Raw genomic sequence first — 19,538 nt, forward strand, 5'->3', positions numbered from 1 at the left:
CCACGTGTGTGAGGACACCCCGGGTTCTGCTGGGGGGAGGGGAGGTGTCAGCTTGGACCCACCCTTTGCTGTCCCTGCCAGTCCCCTGTCTCCTGCCCTGTTCACCCCAAGGACACCTTTGTCCCCCAGGGGCTGGTGTGAACAGAAGCTTCCCAAGGTCACCCCTGTGTCCTCCAGCCACAGCCCAGGAATGTTGGCCATGGCTGCTTCTGCATCCTGCATCCAGGATCCCCCACCCTGCATCCCACATCCCATAATCTACATCCCAAATCCCAGATCTCACCCCCCACAATCCACGTCCCAAATCCCAGATCTCACCCCCCACAATCCACATCCCAAATCCCAGATCTCACCCCCCACAATCCACATCCCAAATCGCACCTCTATCCCACACCCAACCCCCACACCCCAGAAAGCAGCAGGTGCTCCTGGAGGACTCCCTTTGATGGCCCCCAACCCCTGCGTGGGACCCCTGCAGCTCAGTGCTGACACTCCCCCGGCCGTGCAGCCATCACCGAGGCCATACTGGTGGCACTGGGTGAACGGGGTCGGGGGGGCTGCTGGGGCTGGGGGGGTCTCCACTCCCCCCTGCAACCGCACTGGGAACAAGCTCCTCTCTGTGCCTGCTCCCAGGGGGCTGCCCCTGCTCAGCATTCCCCGGGCGTCCCGGGCATGGTTTCCAAGGGGACCGACAAGGGGCCCCCGGGGTGGCCGGGGGGACACGGCTGGGAGGGGGGAGAGAGGCTGGGAAGAGCCATTGGGATCCCACCGGGATCCCACGCACTGCCTGGGACTGGGGGGTCCCTCTTCTGGGTCCCTGCCAGTGCAGCGAAGGAGGGATCTTGCCTTGGGATCCCCTGGGATCCATGAGGAACCCTGGTAGGAGGCTGCTGCCTTCCATCCCAGCACACTTCCCTGCCCACCACCTTCCCATAGGAAGAGCCCTGAGCTCCTCAAACACCTTCCCCCCGCGGTGCACCCAGCCCAGTGGCTCCAGCTCAGGCCAGCCCAGAAGCCAGGCTGGGTGGGTAGCAGCTGAAGGTCTCTCCACCCTCCGTGGGAGCTGCTGCTTCCCGGAGAGGAGGGGCAGCAGGAGACGGCAGAGGGACACCCAGCTGGGGGGGTGCACTTTGGAGCCTCCCCCAGCCCAGAGCATGCACTGGACTCCAGCTGTGCCCCGAAGCTGGGGAACAAGTGGGGACAATGCAGGAGCAGGGAAGGTGGCAGGGAGTGGAACCATCACCTGAGTGTCTCACCACTGCTCAGCTCCATATCCCAGGCCATCCCAGCTGGCAGCTCCTGCAGTGTTCCAGCAGCCATGGGGCAGCCCCACAGTGGCATCTCCCCACCCCTCCCTGTCCCTTAGAGCAGCTGGGGCCTGATCTGCTCTGGCACCCAGCTGGGTGAGGGGACAGCTTAGATGAGGATCAGGGACCCCATGGGGAGAGCCAGATGGACAGGACTGGCTCAGCCTGGGCTCCTGACCCTCCTCAGGGGGTTGGGAATCACCTCCAACAATGTCTCCCCCAACCAGGACCCCACCAGGCTGCACCCAGACCCCTGGGACAAAAAACTTCCAACTCCTCACCCTGAGGTTTCCCACAGCAGCCTCCAGAAGACACCTTGGAGCTCCCAGGGCTGCTGGAAAGGGTCCCTGAGCTGTGACCTCCAGCAGCAGTTGGAGGCTCCAGAGGCAGGAGACATTGCCAGGCAGGAGCTGGTGCAGACCAGGAGGGATACAGCTCCTGGAGAGCTGGGCAAGGGACCAGCTGGTGCCAGGTCTCCCAGGCCCACACTGCCACCCCCCTGGGTTTTGGGGAGGGATCAGTCTGTGGGATGGGCACTGGGGGCTGGTGACATCCATCAGGGCTGTCCCAGCTCCATTATCCTCCAGGAGCTTTTCCAGCCTTGACATCCTTTGGATTGAAGCTTCTCATGAGAACAGCTCAGGGATGGAGCTTTACACTTACCCACTGGGACATCCCAGCTCCTTCTGGGACACCCCAACATTCAGGGGTCCTGAAGGGCACTTTTTGAACCACAGGATCAGCTGCTTGGAGAAGACCTTAAGACCGAGTCCCACCATAACCTAACATCTCCCACACCCCTCAGCACCTCACCCAAACACCTCCAGGGGTGGGGACTCCACCACCTCCCTGGGCAGCCTTGCTCCAGTGCCCAACTCCTTTGGAGGCTTCCATTGAGGCAGGAAGCCAAGAGAAGTGCAGCTCCTGAGGAACAACATGGTGGAGCTGGAAGCTCCAGGCAGGACACAGGAGCAGGAGATATTATTAGGACTGGAGGCAGCAGCTGGGAGCATCTGGTCCCCTCCCTGCTCCACGGCCCCAGTGCTCCTCCTGCCAAGAAAAGGAAGCTGCAGGCCACATCTCTGGCAGCATCAGCCCATGCTGATGAAGATGCAAAGCCTCCAGCAGTGGGGCTGATCAGGTTTGCTTTTGGATAAAGCAAATGGGCTCAGCACCGAGCAGGAACCTTCTGCTGGCCTCAATGACATCTTGGTCTCAAATGACCCCTGCAGTCCTGGAGGGGAATTGAGCCACTTCAGAAGAGCCCTGGCCTGAACCTGCCCTCAAGCTTTTCTGGTCTGCACATCACACAGCTGGGAAGAGTCAATCTGCTCCCTCGAGCCCCAGGCTGGGGCCAGCTAACATCCACACATCAGAAGTGTGGTCCCAGACTGCACCTAGACCTCCACTCCCAATTACTGCCCAGACAGCCCAGCCTAAGCTGCCCCAGAGCAGAGTCTTGGTTGGAAAGACCAAAAAGGCCACATCCAGTTTGATCCTGAATGTCTGCAGGGATGGGGCCTCAACCACAACCCTGTGCAGCCTCACTGTGCAGAACTTCCTCCTGTTGTCCAACCTAACTCTGCCCTGCTCCAGTTCCAAACCCTTGCCCCTTGCTCTATCCCCACAGTCCCTTCTGAACAGTCTCTCCCCAGTTCTCCTGGAGCCCCTTCAGGTACTGAAATGCAGCTCTGAGGTCTCCCTGGAGCCTTCTCCTCTTGAGGCTGTGCACCCCCAACTCTCTGGGCCTGTCCCTGTAGAGGTTCTCCAGCCCTGTACTCACCTTTGCGGCCTGCTCTGGTCCTGCTCCAGCAGATCCATGCCTCTCGTGTGCTGGGGGCCCAGTGCTCAGACTTTGTGTTTCCTCCACTTTAGTCAAGATGAATCCCCCTCAAGAGCTTCTTCTCCTCTCCCCAACTTCTCAGGTGGATCCCACAAGGGGCAGGGAGGTGGAAAGGAGACTCCAGACCAAGGGGCATCAGGGTTTTGTACAAAAACCAAGTTTTTTTTGTTGCTTTTATTTCACAAACCTGAGGGCCTGCTTTGCAGAGCAGCCCCCAACATGGGCTCAGGTGGAAAGAGGGCAGAAACACAACAGGAGAGAACTGGGGGGACCCAGGAGGACCATGGCTAGGACAGTAAAAAAAAAAAAAAAAAAACCCACAAACCCAAACATCCTCAAGTCTCCATCTGGAGCCTGGAGAAGTTGATCTCAAGCTAAAAACGAACCTGAGGTTATTCTAACCCAACCCAGAACATCTCATGCTCACCCCAGAACCCCTGGAGGTGGGGGGGGGAAAGAAAAAGGTCACCTTGGAGGGAAATGAAGTTTGTGAAGTGGGAGGTGGAAGGCAGGCAGGTCCTGACCTTGCTCTGCTAGGCACTGTGGCTTGGGAGAGCTTGGTGGTGGGAAGCAGCTGGCAGGAGGGGGGCTGAGCTGACACAGGCTGGGGGCAGCTCAGCAATGGTCACTGCAGGCTCAGGCACCCTCAGGAGCTGAGCAGGGACCAAGTGGTCACACTGTGAGGGGACAGCCACCTGAGCGCTCTTCAGAGCAAATCCTTTTTTCCCCCCCTCTTCTTCCAGCTGGGGTAAGTGGTTCTGTGGGTTTCAGATCATTTGGGAAAGGTCTCTCTGGTCAAGCCTCAAAGCAGCACCTTGCGCTTGGGTCACTGAAAGCCACCCTGTGAGTAAGGCTTGGGGCAAGACTGCTGGCTTCAGCCCTTGGGCAAGGAAACCACCAGAGCCACCCTTCCATCAGCAAGAGGCAGAGAACCCAAACCACAGGCAGCAAAGGACTTTTTGCAGTGGTAAGGAGGAGCCAACAAGCAGGTTCTGACCATCTGGAGGTCTCCACCAGCAGACCCACACTGGTAGGGCTCCCTCAGACTCCCAGATCTCCCCTGCTGAAGCTGCTCCATCCCCCTCCACCCCCCCAAGGCTGCTGGGGCTCAGTGGGTGCAAGGGGATGGGTGAGTTGTCCCCTGGTTGCTGGCTCTGCCCAGCTCAGCTGCCCACAGGAGGTAGTTGTGGTGTCACATCCCAGCCATGCCAACCCAAGCTAAGACCCTGGCACTTCCTCACTATCCTCTACTCCTTTTTTGTGTGTTTTGTTTCATTCTCCAAAGTACAAAGGATATGCTCCAAAAAGAGGGACTACAAACCAAGGGTTTATTCCTCACTTGGCTACTGCACCAAAAACTACTCAGAGGGAGAAGATCCAACTACCACCTTCCAAGGCAGAAGAAAGGATTAAAAAAACTGGAGCAAGAAAACTCCTACCATTGAGTGGTTTCATTCCAATTGCTTCACTCCTGGCTTGATTCCCACTGGATCAGGATTATTTTTTCTTTCCTTAATAAGTTAGGGAGGCAGCCCCAGGACCTGGCTGCTTGTCCTTAGTGATCTGTGGTGATCTTCTGGGCTGCAGCAGGCCTTGGTTTTCCTTCTCTGCTCAAACACTGGTTTGGAATCTCATCTTGATGCTTTGCTCTTCCCAGAGAACCCAAAATGCTAAACCAGAGGTGGGGGTGACCATGTGCCATGCCCTAAGGCTCAGATGATGCCTCCACCTCCAGGACTTGGGGGTTTTAATCCTCCCCAGGAGAACCCAAGGCTCAAAACACCAAGATGGAAGAAACCAGAGTCTGAAAGGCAAGCAGACCAAAGCATAGAGGACTTGCCACCAGCAACATGGAGGCACTACTGGCATCTTGGATCCAAAGCTTTCCCAAAGGAATGCCAAGTGCTGCCAAGGTTGGGAGTGGTGGGGAGAGGACACTCTACAGATGTGCTCTGTGTGGCTGCACATCCACAGCTGGGGCAGGACAAGGGGAGGTGAAAAAGACCTCCCAGGGGAACAGAAGGGAACTAAGGAATTCATTTTTGGTCACCACTATGTTGCTGTAGAAGTTCCTTCTTCTTCCTTGACTGCTTAGGGAGCAGCTGAAGCTGGTGGAGCTCCAGCTGGAGGTGGGGTCACCCCTTCTGCTGGTGGAGGTGGCTGTGCAGGAGGGGGATCTGCAAGAAAAGAGCACAGACACAGTGAGGAGGAGCCCAGGAAGGGCTGGAGAGGGGAAAGGAACCCAACCCCACACCCAGGTGTTGCATGACACAGAATCATTTGGTTGGAAGAGCCCTGGAAGGTCATCAAGTCCAACTCTGATCTACGCCTGCCAAGGCTGGGGCTGAACCATGGCCTCAGCACCACATCTCTGCCTCTTTGAAACATCTCCAGGGATGGGCATTCAACCACCTCCCTGGGCAGCCTGGGCCAGTGCCTGAGAACCCTTCAGTGAAGAAGTTTCTTCTATTGTCCAACCTAAACCTCCCCTGAGGCACCCTGAGGCTATTTCTTCTTGTCCTGTCACTTGTTCCTAGGGAGAAGAGACCAACCCCACCTGGCTCCAACCTCCTTCAGGGAGCTGCAGAGAGCCAGAAGGTCTCCCCTCAGCCTCCTCTTCTGCAGGCTAACATTAGTTACCTCAGAAGTCCTTCACTGTAGTCCTCAGGCTGTGCTGCAGAACCCTTTCAGGCAAACCCACAGGGAGAGCAGTGGGTGAGGGGCACAGAGCAAGGACTGGCCCCAGAAATGGCCATGACTGTGGCTTCTCTGGCCCTCAAGCTCCCTCTCAAGCTCCATGGCAGGTGGCACTGTGCTTTTCCATCACCATGCACTGGAAGGAGAGGGAGGACCTCCCCATTTTCCCAGAGGGATGCCAGGTGTGCAGCTCAGGAGCTGGCAAAGCTCACACCAAGCACCTTTCAGAGCTGGGATGAGCATTTGTCATCTCCTGCCTCTCAGAACAGGTGGAACAAAGGACTTTCCACACACAGAGCTGCTCTTCAGGGGATAGAGGTTAGAGGAGAGGAATCCAGAGCTGCAGGGAGGAGGAGGAGAGAAAGGGAGGCTACAAAAGGCGAGGGAGGAGATGCTAATGGAACATGACTGACTTGTGCAGTAGGGGAGAAAAAAACCCACACCACAGATGAAGAGAAGGGAAGAGAGGAAGCAGGAATAGAACCTGACAGAAGACATTCCCAGGGGTAGAGGCTCAGAAAAAAGGGAAGGGAAGCTAAGGAAAGCTGGAGCAGCAGAGGAGCAAACATCTGAGCTAAAATAGCAGCAGAATGGGGCAGGGGTTTGGAACTAGAGCAGGGTAGGTTTAGGTTGGACATTAGGAAGTGGTTCTTTAACTGTGAGGGTGATGAGACACTGGAAAGGGTTGCCCAGAGAAGCTGTGGAGACTCTAGCCCTGGAAGTGCTTCAGATCAGGCTGGATGAAGCTGTCATAGATTGGTAGAAGTAACCATCTCATTGGTGTCACCACCTTGAAACCACAGAATGGCTGCAGTAGGAAGGGACCTTCAAGATCATCTTAACAGTGAGGGTGGGGAGATGCTGGAACAGGCTGCCCAGGGAGGTTGTGGCTGCCTCCTCCGTGGAGGTGTTCAAGGCCAGGCTGGATGAGGCCTTGAGTGACCTGGGCTGGTGAGAGGGGTCCCTGCCCATGGCAGGGGGATGGAACTGGATGATCTTGAAGGTCCCTTCCAACTCAAGGCACTCTGTGAATCTTTAAGGTCTTTTCCAATCTCTGGCTCCAGGACTCTGTTTTCAGAGCTGGAGGTATTTAGACCATGCAAGGAAGGTTCCCCAAATCCCTTCTGCTTCTTCCTAAAGAGTTTTCCTACCTTCACAGAGCTCCCTTTCCTACAAACTATTGTTGATCTCAATCCCATCCTGAAAACTACTGAAGGATTTTAGTTGCAAATGAATTCCTGAACCTCTCCCGTGCATTCCCTTTCTCTCTTCCAGGCTCAGTCAGGAGAGGTTTGTGAGGATGACCTCTGAGCCTGGGTGTCAGGAGGAACACAATAAAGGATGGTATAAATAAAACACAGGGCAATGGAGAGTGTTTGGTGCCTGGAGGGCAGACAAGCACTTAGAGCTTCAAGCACACCTCTGGCAGCAGCATTTGGCTGCCAACAGATCCCAGAGAAAAGGGATTCAACTACAATGACTTCTCCAGCAACAAGGCAAGCGACAGCAAAGCCACAGCAGCTGGCTGGGCCCTGCCTGGGGGGTGCAGGACAGGTTGGACAAGGCCTGGAGCAGCCTGGGCTGCTGGGAGGTGTCCCTGCCCATGGCAGGGGGGAGCAACTGGCTGAGCTTGAGGGTCCCTTCCCACCCACCCTGGTCACCTCTGTGACACTGAGGCTCTCTGGGGGGATCTGTTCCATGCTGACTCTGTGACACTGAGGCTCTCTGGGGGGATCCACTTACACATGCCATTTGGAGCTGCCAGAGGAACACGAGGTCCAATCAGATTTCCTGACATGGGTGACATGCCAGGTGGAGGGGGACCACCACCAGCAGGATGGATGTTGGCTGGCATCATCCTGCCTGGCATGGGCTGTCCAGGTATCATCGACCCAGGGCCTGGCATCTGACCTGCAAGAGCACCAAAGAGACACAATCATGAGACTCACATAGGGCTGGGAGGTGACCAGAGGCAAAAGCAGAGTCTAGCTGCTCCCCAAGCAGTGAGAAGAGTCTTGAGCATGACAGTCAACTCCATCCATGCTCCAAGAGTAGGGGAAATGGCTTTTCATCCTCCCAAAGTCAACATGGGCCTTCAGGAGCCACAGGACACACAGGTCCCAAAGCCAAGACATGAAAGCACAGGAATGGATGGAAACAGGCAGCCTCTGTCACCAGAAAATGGAGCTGGCCTGGGAGCTCCTTAGGGGTTCTCCTAACGGAGAACTGAGATCACGCAGTTCACAACTGGACTGTCCAGGAACTTCTAACATGTCAAGTCTTGCTCTGGTGTGGTTCCTCTGAGCCCTCCTCATGTATTAGAGGCCTTCACATTCCAGCCACAGCAAGGAACTGTTGGGAACACCTGATTCAGGCATCTACAACTTGCTGATTGATGCTTTAAATCCTCATTGAAGAGATTATTTTGCATAATCCAATTACATTTAACTTTGCACACTCAAAGGCCCAAGAGGTATAGCCAGGAAAACAGCCAGCAGGCAGGGAGCTGTGTCTCACCTCAGTGCTCAGCAAGAGCTAAAGGCACCATGGGGGGCAAGAGGCTGGGGCCAGACTCTTGTCAGTGGTGCCCAGGGACCAGAGGCACAACCTGGAACCCAAGAAGTTCCTTCTGAACAGGAGGAGAAAGTTCTTTGGTGTGAGGGTGCTGGAGGCCTGTCCCAGGCTGCCCAGAGAGGTTGTGGAGTCTCCTTGTGTGGAGAGATTCCAACCCCCCCTGGGCATTGTGCTGCTGGGCAAGCTGCTGTGGGTGCCCTGCTGGAGCAGGGGTTGGACTGGGTGATCTCCAGAGGTCCCTTCCAACCCCTCCATGCTGGGATTCAGGGATTTTATGTAACTAGCTCAGGGTACTCACAGAGTAACAACCCCATCAGGTACCAGAATCCCAAAGTGCTGAAGCTGAACACCACCAAATCAAACTGGGACTAAGGCAGGGGAAATCACTCTCACCACCATGGCAAGGAGAAGTCCTGTTTCTAGAGGTTGACCTTTTTATTCACTTCACAGGAGATACCACTTCAAGACAGCAGCTCCAGCATCAAATCATAGAATCATTAAGGTTGGAAAAGCCCTCTAAGGCCATCCAGTCCAACCAGCAACCCAACACCACCATGGCCATCAAACCATGGCCCCAGGTGCCATGGCCACCACCTGCAGGGATGGTGACTGCACCACCGCCCTGGGCAGCCTGTTCCAATGCCTGACCACTCTTGCAGCCAAGAAATTGTTCCTCACATCCAACCTAACCCTTCCCTGGTGCAACTTCAGGCCACTTCCTCTCCTTCTATCACTTGATACTAGGGAGAAGAATGTGAAGTGTGACCTACATAAGGGGGAGAGCTGAAAACCAGCAGCCTCAGGAAGAGATGAAGCCAAAAGATTCCACTAGAATGAGGTTCAGCAGAGTGAAAAAACCCAAACCCTTCCCCTGTCAGAGGCTGCAGACATCTCCTAATGTGTGCTCTGAAGCGTTCTGCTGCCAGCTGCAGCTTCACCTTCTGCCGGGCCTGAGGAGGGGCAGCTCCTGAAGGGGCTCCCAGGTGCTTATCTCTATAAAACAAGCCTCCACCTCCACGAGCTCAGCTCCCTGAGGGGCACTGGGTGGTTAGCAGGGTTTGGGGGCTGGTTTGGCTGTAGAATCATAGAAATGGTAGGGGTTGGAAGGATTCCCTGGAGATCTTCCAAGTCAACACTCTGCTAAAGCAGGGCACCCACAGCAGCTTGCCCAGGAGCACAATGCCCAGGGAGCGTTTGGAATCTCTCCACACAAGGAGACTCCACAACCTCTCTGGGCATCCTGGGACAGGCCTCCAGCACCCTCACAGCTAAGAAGGTTCTCCTCCTGTTCAGAAGGAACCCAGTTTGTGCCCACTGCCCCTTGGTCCTGTCCCTGGGCACCACTGATAAGAGTCTAGCCCCAGCCTCTTGCACCCCACAGGTCCTTTAGCTCTTGCTGAGCATTGCTCAACTCCCCTCTGGAGCTGCTCTTCTCCAGGATTACTTCTAACCAAGTTCCCAGCCCAGTCCCCTCCTTGGGCAGATCCTCTCCTTGGGCAGATCCCTTCCTGGGGCACGTCCCCTGCCCACCTGCTGCAGCAGACAATTCCACAGCCCAGGACAGTGAGTAATTCATCAGCAGCAGAGGCTGAGCAGCAGCAGCAGCAGCTCTCAGGGGAGAGGCAGGATTTCCACTCCCCTGGCAGACTGCATTTCTGCCACTCTCCCCTCCGGCACCGCTTCAGCCGGCGCTGCTGGTGGACTTGGACACCTCCCAGCCCAGCTTCATGCCAGCTTCCTGGGGCCCTGACACCCACAGCACCTCCTGGCTGAGGGTCCACCAGTCTTTCCCTACAACAAAGACACTTAGTTGAGAAGCTGCTGGGTTCATCAAGCCAGCAAGGACACATGTTCTGCAGGGTGGCACCAGGAGCCTTCAAATATTCATGCCCCTTGAATAATAGATCCTCCTAAGGAGGCAGGAGCTGCCCAGCCTCACTGGAGAACCTCTGCAGATGTTTAGGTGACAGCACAGTGCAAGCCACTGAGATATCAGGCAGCCCAGACAGCCCCAGAGGGGAGCTGAGCAATGCTCAGCAAGAGCTAAAGGGAGCATTGGGGGCAAGAGGCTGGGGCCAGACTCTGCTCAGTGGTGCCCAGGGACAGCACAAGGGGCAGAGAGCACAAACTGAGCCTCAGTGGAGATGTTCAGCAGCAGTGTCCAGAGGCTGACATCTAAGCTGAAGAACATTGCTGTGGACAAAGCTTGACTGTTCCACAGAGACTGTGCTGAGCTGATCCCAGAGAAGCCCAAAGCAGGAGTTTGGTTTCTCCCTTCTATTTGCAAAGGCCTCTCCAGATCCTTTCATCACTCTGTTCTCTACCAGCCCTCCAGCCCTTGTCACTCACTCTGCAACCATCAGCCTCAGCGTTTGCCTCATGTCTGCTGACCAACAGCTCCACTTTCAGACACTATTAGGGTCAGAAATCTGTTTGAAAGCATCAGTGAGAACCAAGGCAAAGTCTGGAGTTAAAGCCAGGCAGATGAAGAGGAAATTGTGCCTGAGCATTTCCATCTCCAGCTTCCCCTCAGGGCTCTTTTGGAAGGTTGCCCACTGGTGCTCCTCACTCCCTGCCAAGTGCTGGGGATTTCTCTCTAACACAAACTGAATGGATCAGTTCTTCCCACAGAGCTGCCAGACACAGCAGCAGGCAGCAGCTTCTCCAGGTCTCCACTGACACCTTTACACCTGAATGAAGAACGGCTCTGTGCTGTTCAGCCCTCCTGAAACTGGCCACCTTGGGGACAGGGAAGAGGTACTGGAGGGAAGCTGAGAACGTGGAGGGGAGGAAACTGCTCCAAAGGAAGCAGGAAACTGCATGTCCAGAGCAGGATGTGCTCCTGTGTGACCTTCTCCAGGGGAACCTGCCTTGGCAGGGTGGGGGTGGGCTCAGTATCTCCAGAGGTCCCTTCCAACCCCTACCATTCTGTGGTGAGCACCAGGGGCTGTTCAGTCTGGAGAGCAGAAGGCTGAGAGGGAATCTTACCAACGTCTATCAACATCTGGGGGGTGGGTGTGCAGGGGAAGGTGCCAGGTGGTGCCCAGAGATAAGACCGGAACAATGCACACAGGTTGGAACCCAGGAGGTTCCTTCTGAACAGGAGGAGAAACTTCTTTGGTGTGAGGGTGCTGGAGGCCTGTCCCAGGCTGCCCAGAGAGGTTGTGGAGTCTCCTTGTGTGGAGAGATTCCAAACCCCCCTGGGCAAGCTGCTGTGGGTGCCCTGCTTTAGCAGGGGTTGGGCTGGCTGAGCTCCAGAGGTCCCTTCTCACCCCTCCCATGCTGGGGCTCTGTGATTCTCCTTCCAGCCCTTACCTGGCTGTGGTGGGTGAGGTGGTGGCATCTGGTGGTGCATCATGGGGTAGGGTGGGGGCTGCTGGTGGGGCAATAGGCCTGGGTGTGCTGGTGCCCCAAGGGGGTTCATCCCAGGCCCACTGGAGTGCTGGTGGGACTGCTGTGGGGTTTGGCTGTGCTGCTGCTCCATTTGCTGGCGAGCTCTTAGCTCAGCATACTTCAGCTGCTCCATGTGGAAGTTCTGACGTTCTGTCAGCAGCTGCTGCCTCTGCTGCTCCAGCTGTGGAAGACAAGGGGGGAAAGGCAAAGGGAGGTTACAAAACCACACACCTGAGGGATGCTTCTGCACACCAAAGACCTCTCCGGTTGCTACCCAAAGGTCTGATCTGCAGCAGGTTTTGGTGAAGGGGTTGGACCTTTTTCCAGCTGGAAGAGATGAAATCACCTTGGTCTGTCCTAAAGAACCTCCCAGTCACACAATGGCAGCTGGGCAGAGCTGCCAGCCTTGCACCTTGGATCAGCAGTGGTGTGGCCAGAGGGAGCAGGACAGGGATTGTCCCTCTGGGCTGGGCAACACCTTCAACCCTGTCACTCTGAGAAGAACATTGAGGGCTGGAGCAGGTCCAGAGAAGGGGAACAAACCTGGAGAAGGGTCTGGGGAGGAGCAGCTGAGGGAGCTGGGGGTATTGAGTCTGGAGAAAAGGAGGCTGAGGGGAGACCTCATTGCTCTCTCCAACTCCCTGAAAGAAGGCTGGAGCCAGGTGGGGGTTGAGCTCTTCTCCCAAGGAACAAGACAAGAGGAAACAGCCTCAAATTGCCCTAGGGGAGGTTTAGGTTGGACATGAGGAACAATTTCTTGCCCTTGAGGGCTGCCAAGGCCTGTCCCAGGCTGCCCAGGGCAGTGGTGCAGTCCCCACCCCTGGAAGGGATTTCAGAGCTGTGGTGCTGAGGGCTGTGGTGCTGAGGGCTGTGGTTTGGTGGTGCCCTGGCAGTGCTGGGTTAGTGGTTGGACTCCATAGGCTTAAAGGTCTCTTCCAACCTAAACACCTCTGTGATAAGCAATTCTGTGATTCCATGACTCCATTTCTAGACTGACCATGTCCTGGCCAGGGAAGCCTCCCCCATGTGACTGATCCAAGACACCACAACCTGCCTCTCCTTCTCTTGCCAGCTGGACATATGGCTTTGTGTGACTTTGTGTGGTTTGCAAACACTGAACCAGCATTTCCAGATGAAGCCCCACAAAAGCAGGTTGCCAAGGAGACTTCCCCCCAGCAGAAGTTCTCCTGAACTCCCCAAGCCCCACCAAGACTTTGCGTTAGCACTTTTGAGTGCTGACAAAGCAGGGATGAAAACTACAGAGAAGACATTCAGCCACCCAACCAGATGGGGCTGGAGCCTCATGAATAAAACATGCTCCTTGCTGGGGGCTGGTTTGATGCCTGAAGGGACTACAATGGCATTAGTCATGGTGCCCTGGCTCCTTTCTCCTTGACCAGTCTGACACTTTAGGGGGAAGGAGGTGGTGGAACCAGGAGGCAGGGACACCAAGGGGGTAATGGTGGGTGTGTGCAAAGAGATTCCACCAGTGGCAGCCAGCTCACAGGAGAATTACTGCAAATGACCCCAAACAAAGGCTTAGGCAAGAGGCATGGCTCCACCCAGCTCCTTCCAGGCCTTTTGTGCTCTTTCACACTCCTGCTTTGCTCTCTTCAAGGTGCCCTGTCCTGCTGTGGTTGAAAAAGTCTTTAGCAGCATCTCCAAACAGCATCCAGTGCCTGAAAACTCACTCTGTGCTCAGAAGTCAGTGAAAGCTTCCCTTCAGAGAGCCTCAGAATTGCTCTGCTTGGAAAAGACCTTTGGGGTCATGGAGTCCAACCCTTAACCCTGCACTGCCAGGGCACCACCAAACCATGGCCCTCAGCACCACAGCTCCATGGCTCTGAAACCCCTCCAGGGATGGGCACTGCACCACTGCCCTGGGCAGCTGGGACAGGCTTTGACAGCCCCCAAGGGGAAGGAATTGTTCCTCATGTCCAGCCTAAAGATAAAGCCAAGTTACAACATGAGCTGCTCCAAAACTGCTGCAGAGCCCAACTCCCTGGTTCTGGCCCAGGCTCTTGCTGCAGCTGTGTCAGGAGCTGTATGGACACAACCTACAGCCCTGTTCCCAGATCAGCAGGTGGGGCAGACCCCATCTCCAGAGACACTGAAGGCCACACTTGAGGCCCTGAGCAACCTGATCTAGTTCAAGATGTCCCTGCTCACTGCAGGGGGGCTGGACAAGATGACCTCCAAGGGTCCCTTCCAACCTGATGCAATCTGGCTCTATGAGGAGCAACCTCTTTGGTGTGAGGCTGCCCAGGGAGGTGGTGGAGTTTCTTCCACCTCCATCCAGAGGTGCAGACATGGCACCAAACACAGTCCAGTGGTCATGGAGGTGCTGGGTAGAAGGTTGGACTTGCTGTTAGGTAGCAGAGTCTCCACCTCTGGAGTCATTTAAACCTCATTCAGATGCTGTCCTGTGCAGTCTGCTCTAGGTGACCCTGGGTTGGGCCAGCTATCTCCAGAGGTCCCCTTCCAACCCTTATCATTCCATGATCTTAGAGGCCTTTCCCAACCCTAATGATTTTAGGACTCTGGAAGGTGGCTCCTACCAACAGGACAGAGTTGGCAGCTGTGGGATGACTTTAATCACTGAAATTGCTGTGCTCTGCCTAAAATCCACCACCCTGCAGTCCACATTTCCCTCACCACTTCCACTCACCTTACCTTGACAAAGCCAGAGGAGCAAGAGAGGACACATGCCCTCAGGAATCTTTAGTGCTTTAGTGATTCCACTAAACATCCACCATGGCAGGGGCAAAAACAGAATTTAACTACCAGAAAGCCAAGGGGGAAAAGAAAAAAGATAAAATAAATCTGTGTGCATGTTTTTAAGAAGGAAAATGACAGATGTCTCAAAAAGGATAGAAAAAAACCCCAATCCTAATAGAATAAATGCCCCAAAGGAAAGAAAAACCTCTCCAGAGAACCTTTTTAGGTCCATTCCTTGAGCTGCCAATCAGTGTGGGAAGCAAAGATCACCCTGAAAGGGTGGAGGATGCTGAGCCAGGGAGAAATTCCTGCTGACACTCTGGCACCACACAAGCCCACAGCCTGTCAAGCTCCATCAGTGTGATGGAGGCCAAAGTGGGGATGGAAATGCCACTAAATCCACAGGGAAGGGCAAACCTCAGCACACCAAGAATGAGGAGCTGATGCCAACTGCTGGTTGACAAACATGGGCAAGCTTCCCCCAGAGAGAGACATCAATGGCCTCAAGTTGCCCCAGGGGAGGTTTAGGTTAGACATGAGGAACAATTTCTTGCCCTTGAGGGCTCTCAAGGCCTGTCCCAGGGCAGTGGTGGAGTTTCCATCCTTGGAGGGGTTTCAAAGCCATGGAGATGTGGTGCTGGGGGCCATGGTTTGGTGGTGCCCTGGCAGTGCAGGGTCAATGTTTGGACTTCATGATCTTAAAGGTCTCTTCCCACCAAAACAACTCTGATTGCAAACCCCTGAGCTTAGACCCAATCCCTCCAGTCTAAACTGGGTCAGTAAGGAGAGGCAGACACAGAGTCTGCTTTTCCCTTCCCTCAGGGCAGTCAGGTTTCCACCATTTCACTCTCTTCCCAGGACAGAGTGATGTGTGTGCCAGAAACCATTCACAGGAGAAGACCCAGGTGAAGGCTCACCACCAACCCCACATCTGTGCTTAGATGGCAGGAACAAGGATTAGGAAGCAAATCTTGGATACCACCAGCTTGCTGCTTATGGTAAAGAGAAGATGGTGGAGAAAGGAGAGGTTCCAAATACTACTCTAGGTGGTCACTATGAATTGTGGCTGAAGGAGAAGACCTGCATGAAGGTGAGGAGCAGCTGAAGATGCTGATTCCCCAGCTGTGAGCACACACAGCTGTCTGCAGGGACTGACTTGGTCAAGCATTGGCACAGGCTGCCCAGGGAGGTGGTGGAGTCCCCATCCCTGAGGTGTTCAAGAAACCTGTGGCCATGGCACCTGGGGCCATGGTTTGATGGCCATGCTGGTGGTGGGTTGCTGGTTGGACTGGATGATCTTGGAGGGCTGCTGGTTGGACTGGATGATCTTGGAGGGCTTTTGCAACCCAAACAACTCCATGACTTCTCCCAGAGCCCCACTCACCGCCTCCTTCTCTCTGTCCATGATGGTTTCCAGCTCCTCAAAATGGCGAAGTTTGATCTCCAGCTTCTTCATCTGTGTCTCCACCAAAAGGGCAACCAGGGACTTGATCTTCCTCTCTTCCACTGCTGCTAGGTGCTGAGGATGAAACACAGGGCTCTGGTTTACAAACATGTCACAGAATGAAGTGCTTCAAGGGAACTAATCACCCAACTACAGGTCCAGCCAGCTTCAGCTATCCCAGTCCACCTCTGGAGACAACCCAGGGTGTTAGAACCAGAAGCTCTGGGGCTATGAAATCAGATTTTCATTAAATAAATAAGTGTCAAGAGATGTTGTGGGTGCTCTCTACTAATCCAGCTGTGCCTCAAAGCCTTCTGAGTGGTGTGCAAAAGAGGATACTGTCAGTGGAAATGACACTGAGGGAGCAAGGGACTGCTGGGGCAAGGCAGCGTTAGGTCACCCTAAAAGCCTTCATCAAAGATCAACAAGGGCAAGGGGAGGGTCCTGCCTATGGGGAAGAACAATCCCCTGCACCAGCACAGCTGAGGGGTGACCTGCTGGGATGCAGCCCATGGAGAAGAACCAGGGAGTGCTGGGGGACAAGTTGCTCATGAGCCAGCACTGTGCCCTCCTGGCCAAGCAGGGCAATGGTCTGCTGGGGGGCACGAAGAAGAGTGTGGGCAGCAGGGGGAGGAGGTTCTCCTCTCCATCTGCTCGACTGAGGCCACAGCTGGAGAACTGGGTCCAGTTCTGGGCTCCCCAGTTCAAGAGAGACAAAGAATTGCTGGAGAGAGTGCAGTGGAGGCTGGGAAGCTGCTGGGGGGGGGGAGCTGGGGCTGAGAGCCTGGAGGAGAGCAGCCCCAGAGGGGAGCTGAGCAATGTTCAACAAGAGCTGAGGGAACCATGATGGGCAAGAGGCTGGGGCCAGACTCTTGTCAGTGGTGCCCAGGGACAGCACAAGGGGCAATGGGCACAAAGTGGAACCCAGGAGGTTCCTTCTGAACAGGAGGAGAAAGTTCTTTGGTGCAAGGGTGCTGGAGGCCTGTCCCAGGCTGCCCAGAGAGGTTGTGGAGTCTCCTTGTGTGGAGAGATTCCAAACCCCCCTGGGCATTGTGCTCCTGGGCAAGCTGCTGTGGGTGCCCTGCTTTAGCAGGGGGTTAGACTGGGTGAGCTCCAGAGGTCCCTTCCAACCCCTCCCATGCTGGGATTTTGGGATCCTGTGACACAGAGCATGGCACTGAATCCAAGAGCCATTAAGAAACTCCAACTACAAACTGAATCAAAAAAACCCAAACCAAGCCAAGAGAAAACAGCTTCTGAAAAGAAGGCAAGAAGATGAGTTGGTGATGTGGTTCCTGCAAGAAGAAAATGAAAGACAACCTGCAATTAGTAATGACAGGGTGAAAGCAAAGCTCTTGTACAGGGAGCTGATTGAAACCACAGCTCATTAGCAGCCAGACAAACAGAAGTTTAATGACAAAAATACAGAAGGTGCTTTCAGCAGACACAAAAGTGCCTCTCAACACAACAACCAATTAAGTTGTCTGTTAAAAAGGGTGTTAAAATCACTCTGCTGTTGGTGTCCAAGCACAGAATTGTGTCAAGTCCAGAGAGCAGCAAAACAAAAAGGGCAACCTCAGGGTTTTGTCACCCAGAGCTGCTGAACAGGGAAAAGCCTTGCCCAGAAAGGATGAACACCTTTTGGGGCCTGGATTTCTTAGGGGGATTCATGGACTTCATAAACTAGCTGCCCAGATTTGAGCTCCCTGAGGAGGTGGAGCAGGAGAAAGGGCAGAAGGCACTTGTGCCCCTTCAGGGTATTGAGATTAGAACATGAAAGCCCAGGGATCTGGAACAAAGGAGCACTTCAAGGAGAGTTCTCATGTGAGCTGGAAACCAAGCCAAGGGGGAACTGGGATGAAACAAACCTTTGCTTTGGTGGCAGCTGAGGCAAGGGCAGCAGCTGCAGCTGTAGCTACATTTCCTTCCGAGATTTCATGTTCCACTTTCTTCTTCCCAGCCTCACTCTCTTTGTCCTTGCTGGCATCAACGTTCTCCTTGTTCTCTTCTGCCTCCTTCTCTTCTGCAAGAGATTTCCCCCAGCTCTGTTAGGAGCCTTCTGCCCTCGCTAACGGTGTCCTGGCAGGACAGGAGTGCACTGAGCAGGCTGCTGGTAGCCAACAAAATGACTCAGAGCATCACAGAATGGCTTGGAAGGGACCTTAAAGATCATCCAGCTCCAACCCCTGCCATGGGCAGGGACACTTCCCACCAGCCCAGGTTGCTCAAGGCCTCATCCAGCCTGGCCTGGAACACCTCCAGGAGGCATCCACAACCTCCCTGGGCAAACTGTACCAGTCTCTCCCCACCCTCACTATCAAGAATTTCTTCCCCATCTCCAGCCTCCATCTCCCCTCTTCCAGCTCCAATCCATTGCTCCTCATCCTGCCACTACAAGCCCTTGTAAAAAGTCCCTGCCCAGCTCTCCTGTAGCTTCAGGCATTAGAAGATCTCTGTAAGGTCCCCCCAAAGCCTCCTCTTCTCCAGGCTGAAGACTGCTCCTCCTCCAGATGCTGCCAGGGGAACAACTCCAGCCTAGCAGGAGCTGACCCAGCAAACAGGGGCAACTTGAAGTGCTTTTACTTTCCACCTTGTCACTTCACCCCTTACACTCCTCTGAGTCATTGCAGCTGCATCTCCAAACCAACTCCATCATCACATCCAATCCAAATGCTTCTGGTGCCTACCTGGTGCTAAAATCCTGGATGGAAGAGCCAGGAAAAGTTTATTTGGTGTAAGGATCAGGATAAAAAAAATTTCCAATGTGGGACAAGGAGAATATGTGGAGATAAATAAAAATAATTTCTTATGTAGGGAAAAAAACCAAACCCAGGACTCCTTAGGACTGCCAAAATAAAGCCTCAGGATCACTTCACAGGAGAACTGAGCTAGCACACTAACTTCTCCCCTCAGAAGTGAGCAGTCCCACTGCATCAAAAATGCTGAAATGCTGTGCAACAGGGGCAGGAGAAAATGATTCCTCTGACCCTCCCCTCCCCTTGCTGCTGCGCTGAGCTAAAACATTGAGTTGGAGAAACAATTTAGTGCCTGAACTCTGCAGTGAAATGGGACTGGAATATTCACTGCTGAAGCATGAAGCAGCCTGATGTGAGAGGAAATATTTCTGCCACAGTTTAGAGCCTGTTCCAACCACTTCAGAGGGAGGCTATTAGAAGCCAGCACAGCTTGAGGAGCAGATGGCAACCATTACCTGGCTTGGGGTCTGCAGGAGCTTCGCTCTCTGGTTCCTTCTCTGAGTTTCTCTCATTTTCTCCTTCTTGTGCTTTATCTCCTTCCTCAATTTCACTCTCCACTTTGTTCTCAACCTAAATGGGGTGAAAGATTGGTTGAAGCATGAGAGCTGTAGAAGACACTTGCTGGTGACTTGGTTTCAGCTTTCAAATTGCCTTCAGCAACCTGGGCTAGTGGGAGGTGTCCCTGCCCATGGCAGGGGGGTTGGAACTGGATGACCTTGAAGGTCCTTTTCCAACTCAACCTTTTCTATGATCCTATGAAATCAATTCACTGCTGCAAAGGAAGAGATGAAATGTTAAAGGCTGCC

The 19,538-nt window shown here is 54.4% G+C and overlaps 1 protein-coding gene across 1 annotated transcript in view; it reads right to left on the reverse strand.

The window, feature by feature from the left end:
- Window positions 1-5,058: 5,058 nt before the first annotated feature.
- The window catches only part of SMARCC1 (SWI/SNF related, matrix associated, actin dependent regulator of chromatin subfamily c member 1), a 50,720-nt gene continuing 36,240 nt past the window's right edge, over window positions 5,059-19,538 (reverse strand). The window contains exons 22-27 of the mRNA XM_054390172.1: window positions 19,188-19,302; window positions 17,845-17,999; window positions 15,917-16,051; window positions 11,737-11,995; window positions 7,591-7,758; window positions 5,059-5,327 (exon numbers count right to left, since the gene is read on the reverse strand). Of these exons, the coding sequence (XP_054246147.1) occupies window positions 5,242-5,327; window positions 7,591-7,758; window positions 11,737-11,995; window positions 15,917-16,051; window positions 17,845-17,999; window positions 19,188-19,302 (918 nt within the window). The 3' untranslated portion in view covers window positions 5,059-5,241. The remainder of the gene's footprint in view (window positions 5,328-7,590; window positions 7,759-11,736; window positions 11,996-15,916; window positions 16,052-17,844; window positions 18,000-19,187; window positions 19,303-19,538) is intronic.

Source organism: Indicator indicator, chromosome 20, assembly GCF_027791375.1.
Source record: "Indicator indicator isolate 239-I01 chromosome 20, UM_Iind_1.1, whole genome shotgun sequence".
Classification (NCBI taxonomy): domain Eukaryota; kingdom Metazoa; phylum Chordata; class Aves; order Piciformes; family Indicatoridae; genus Indicator; species Indicator indicator.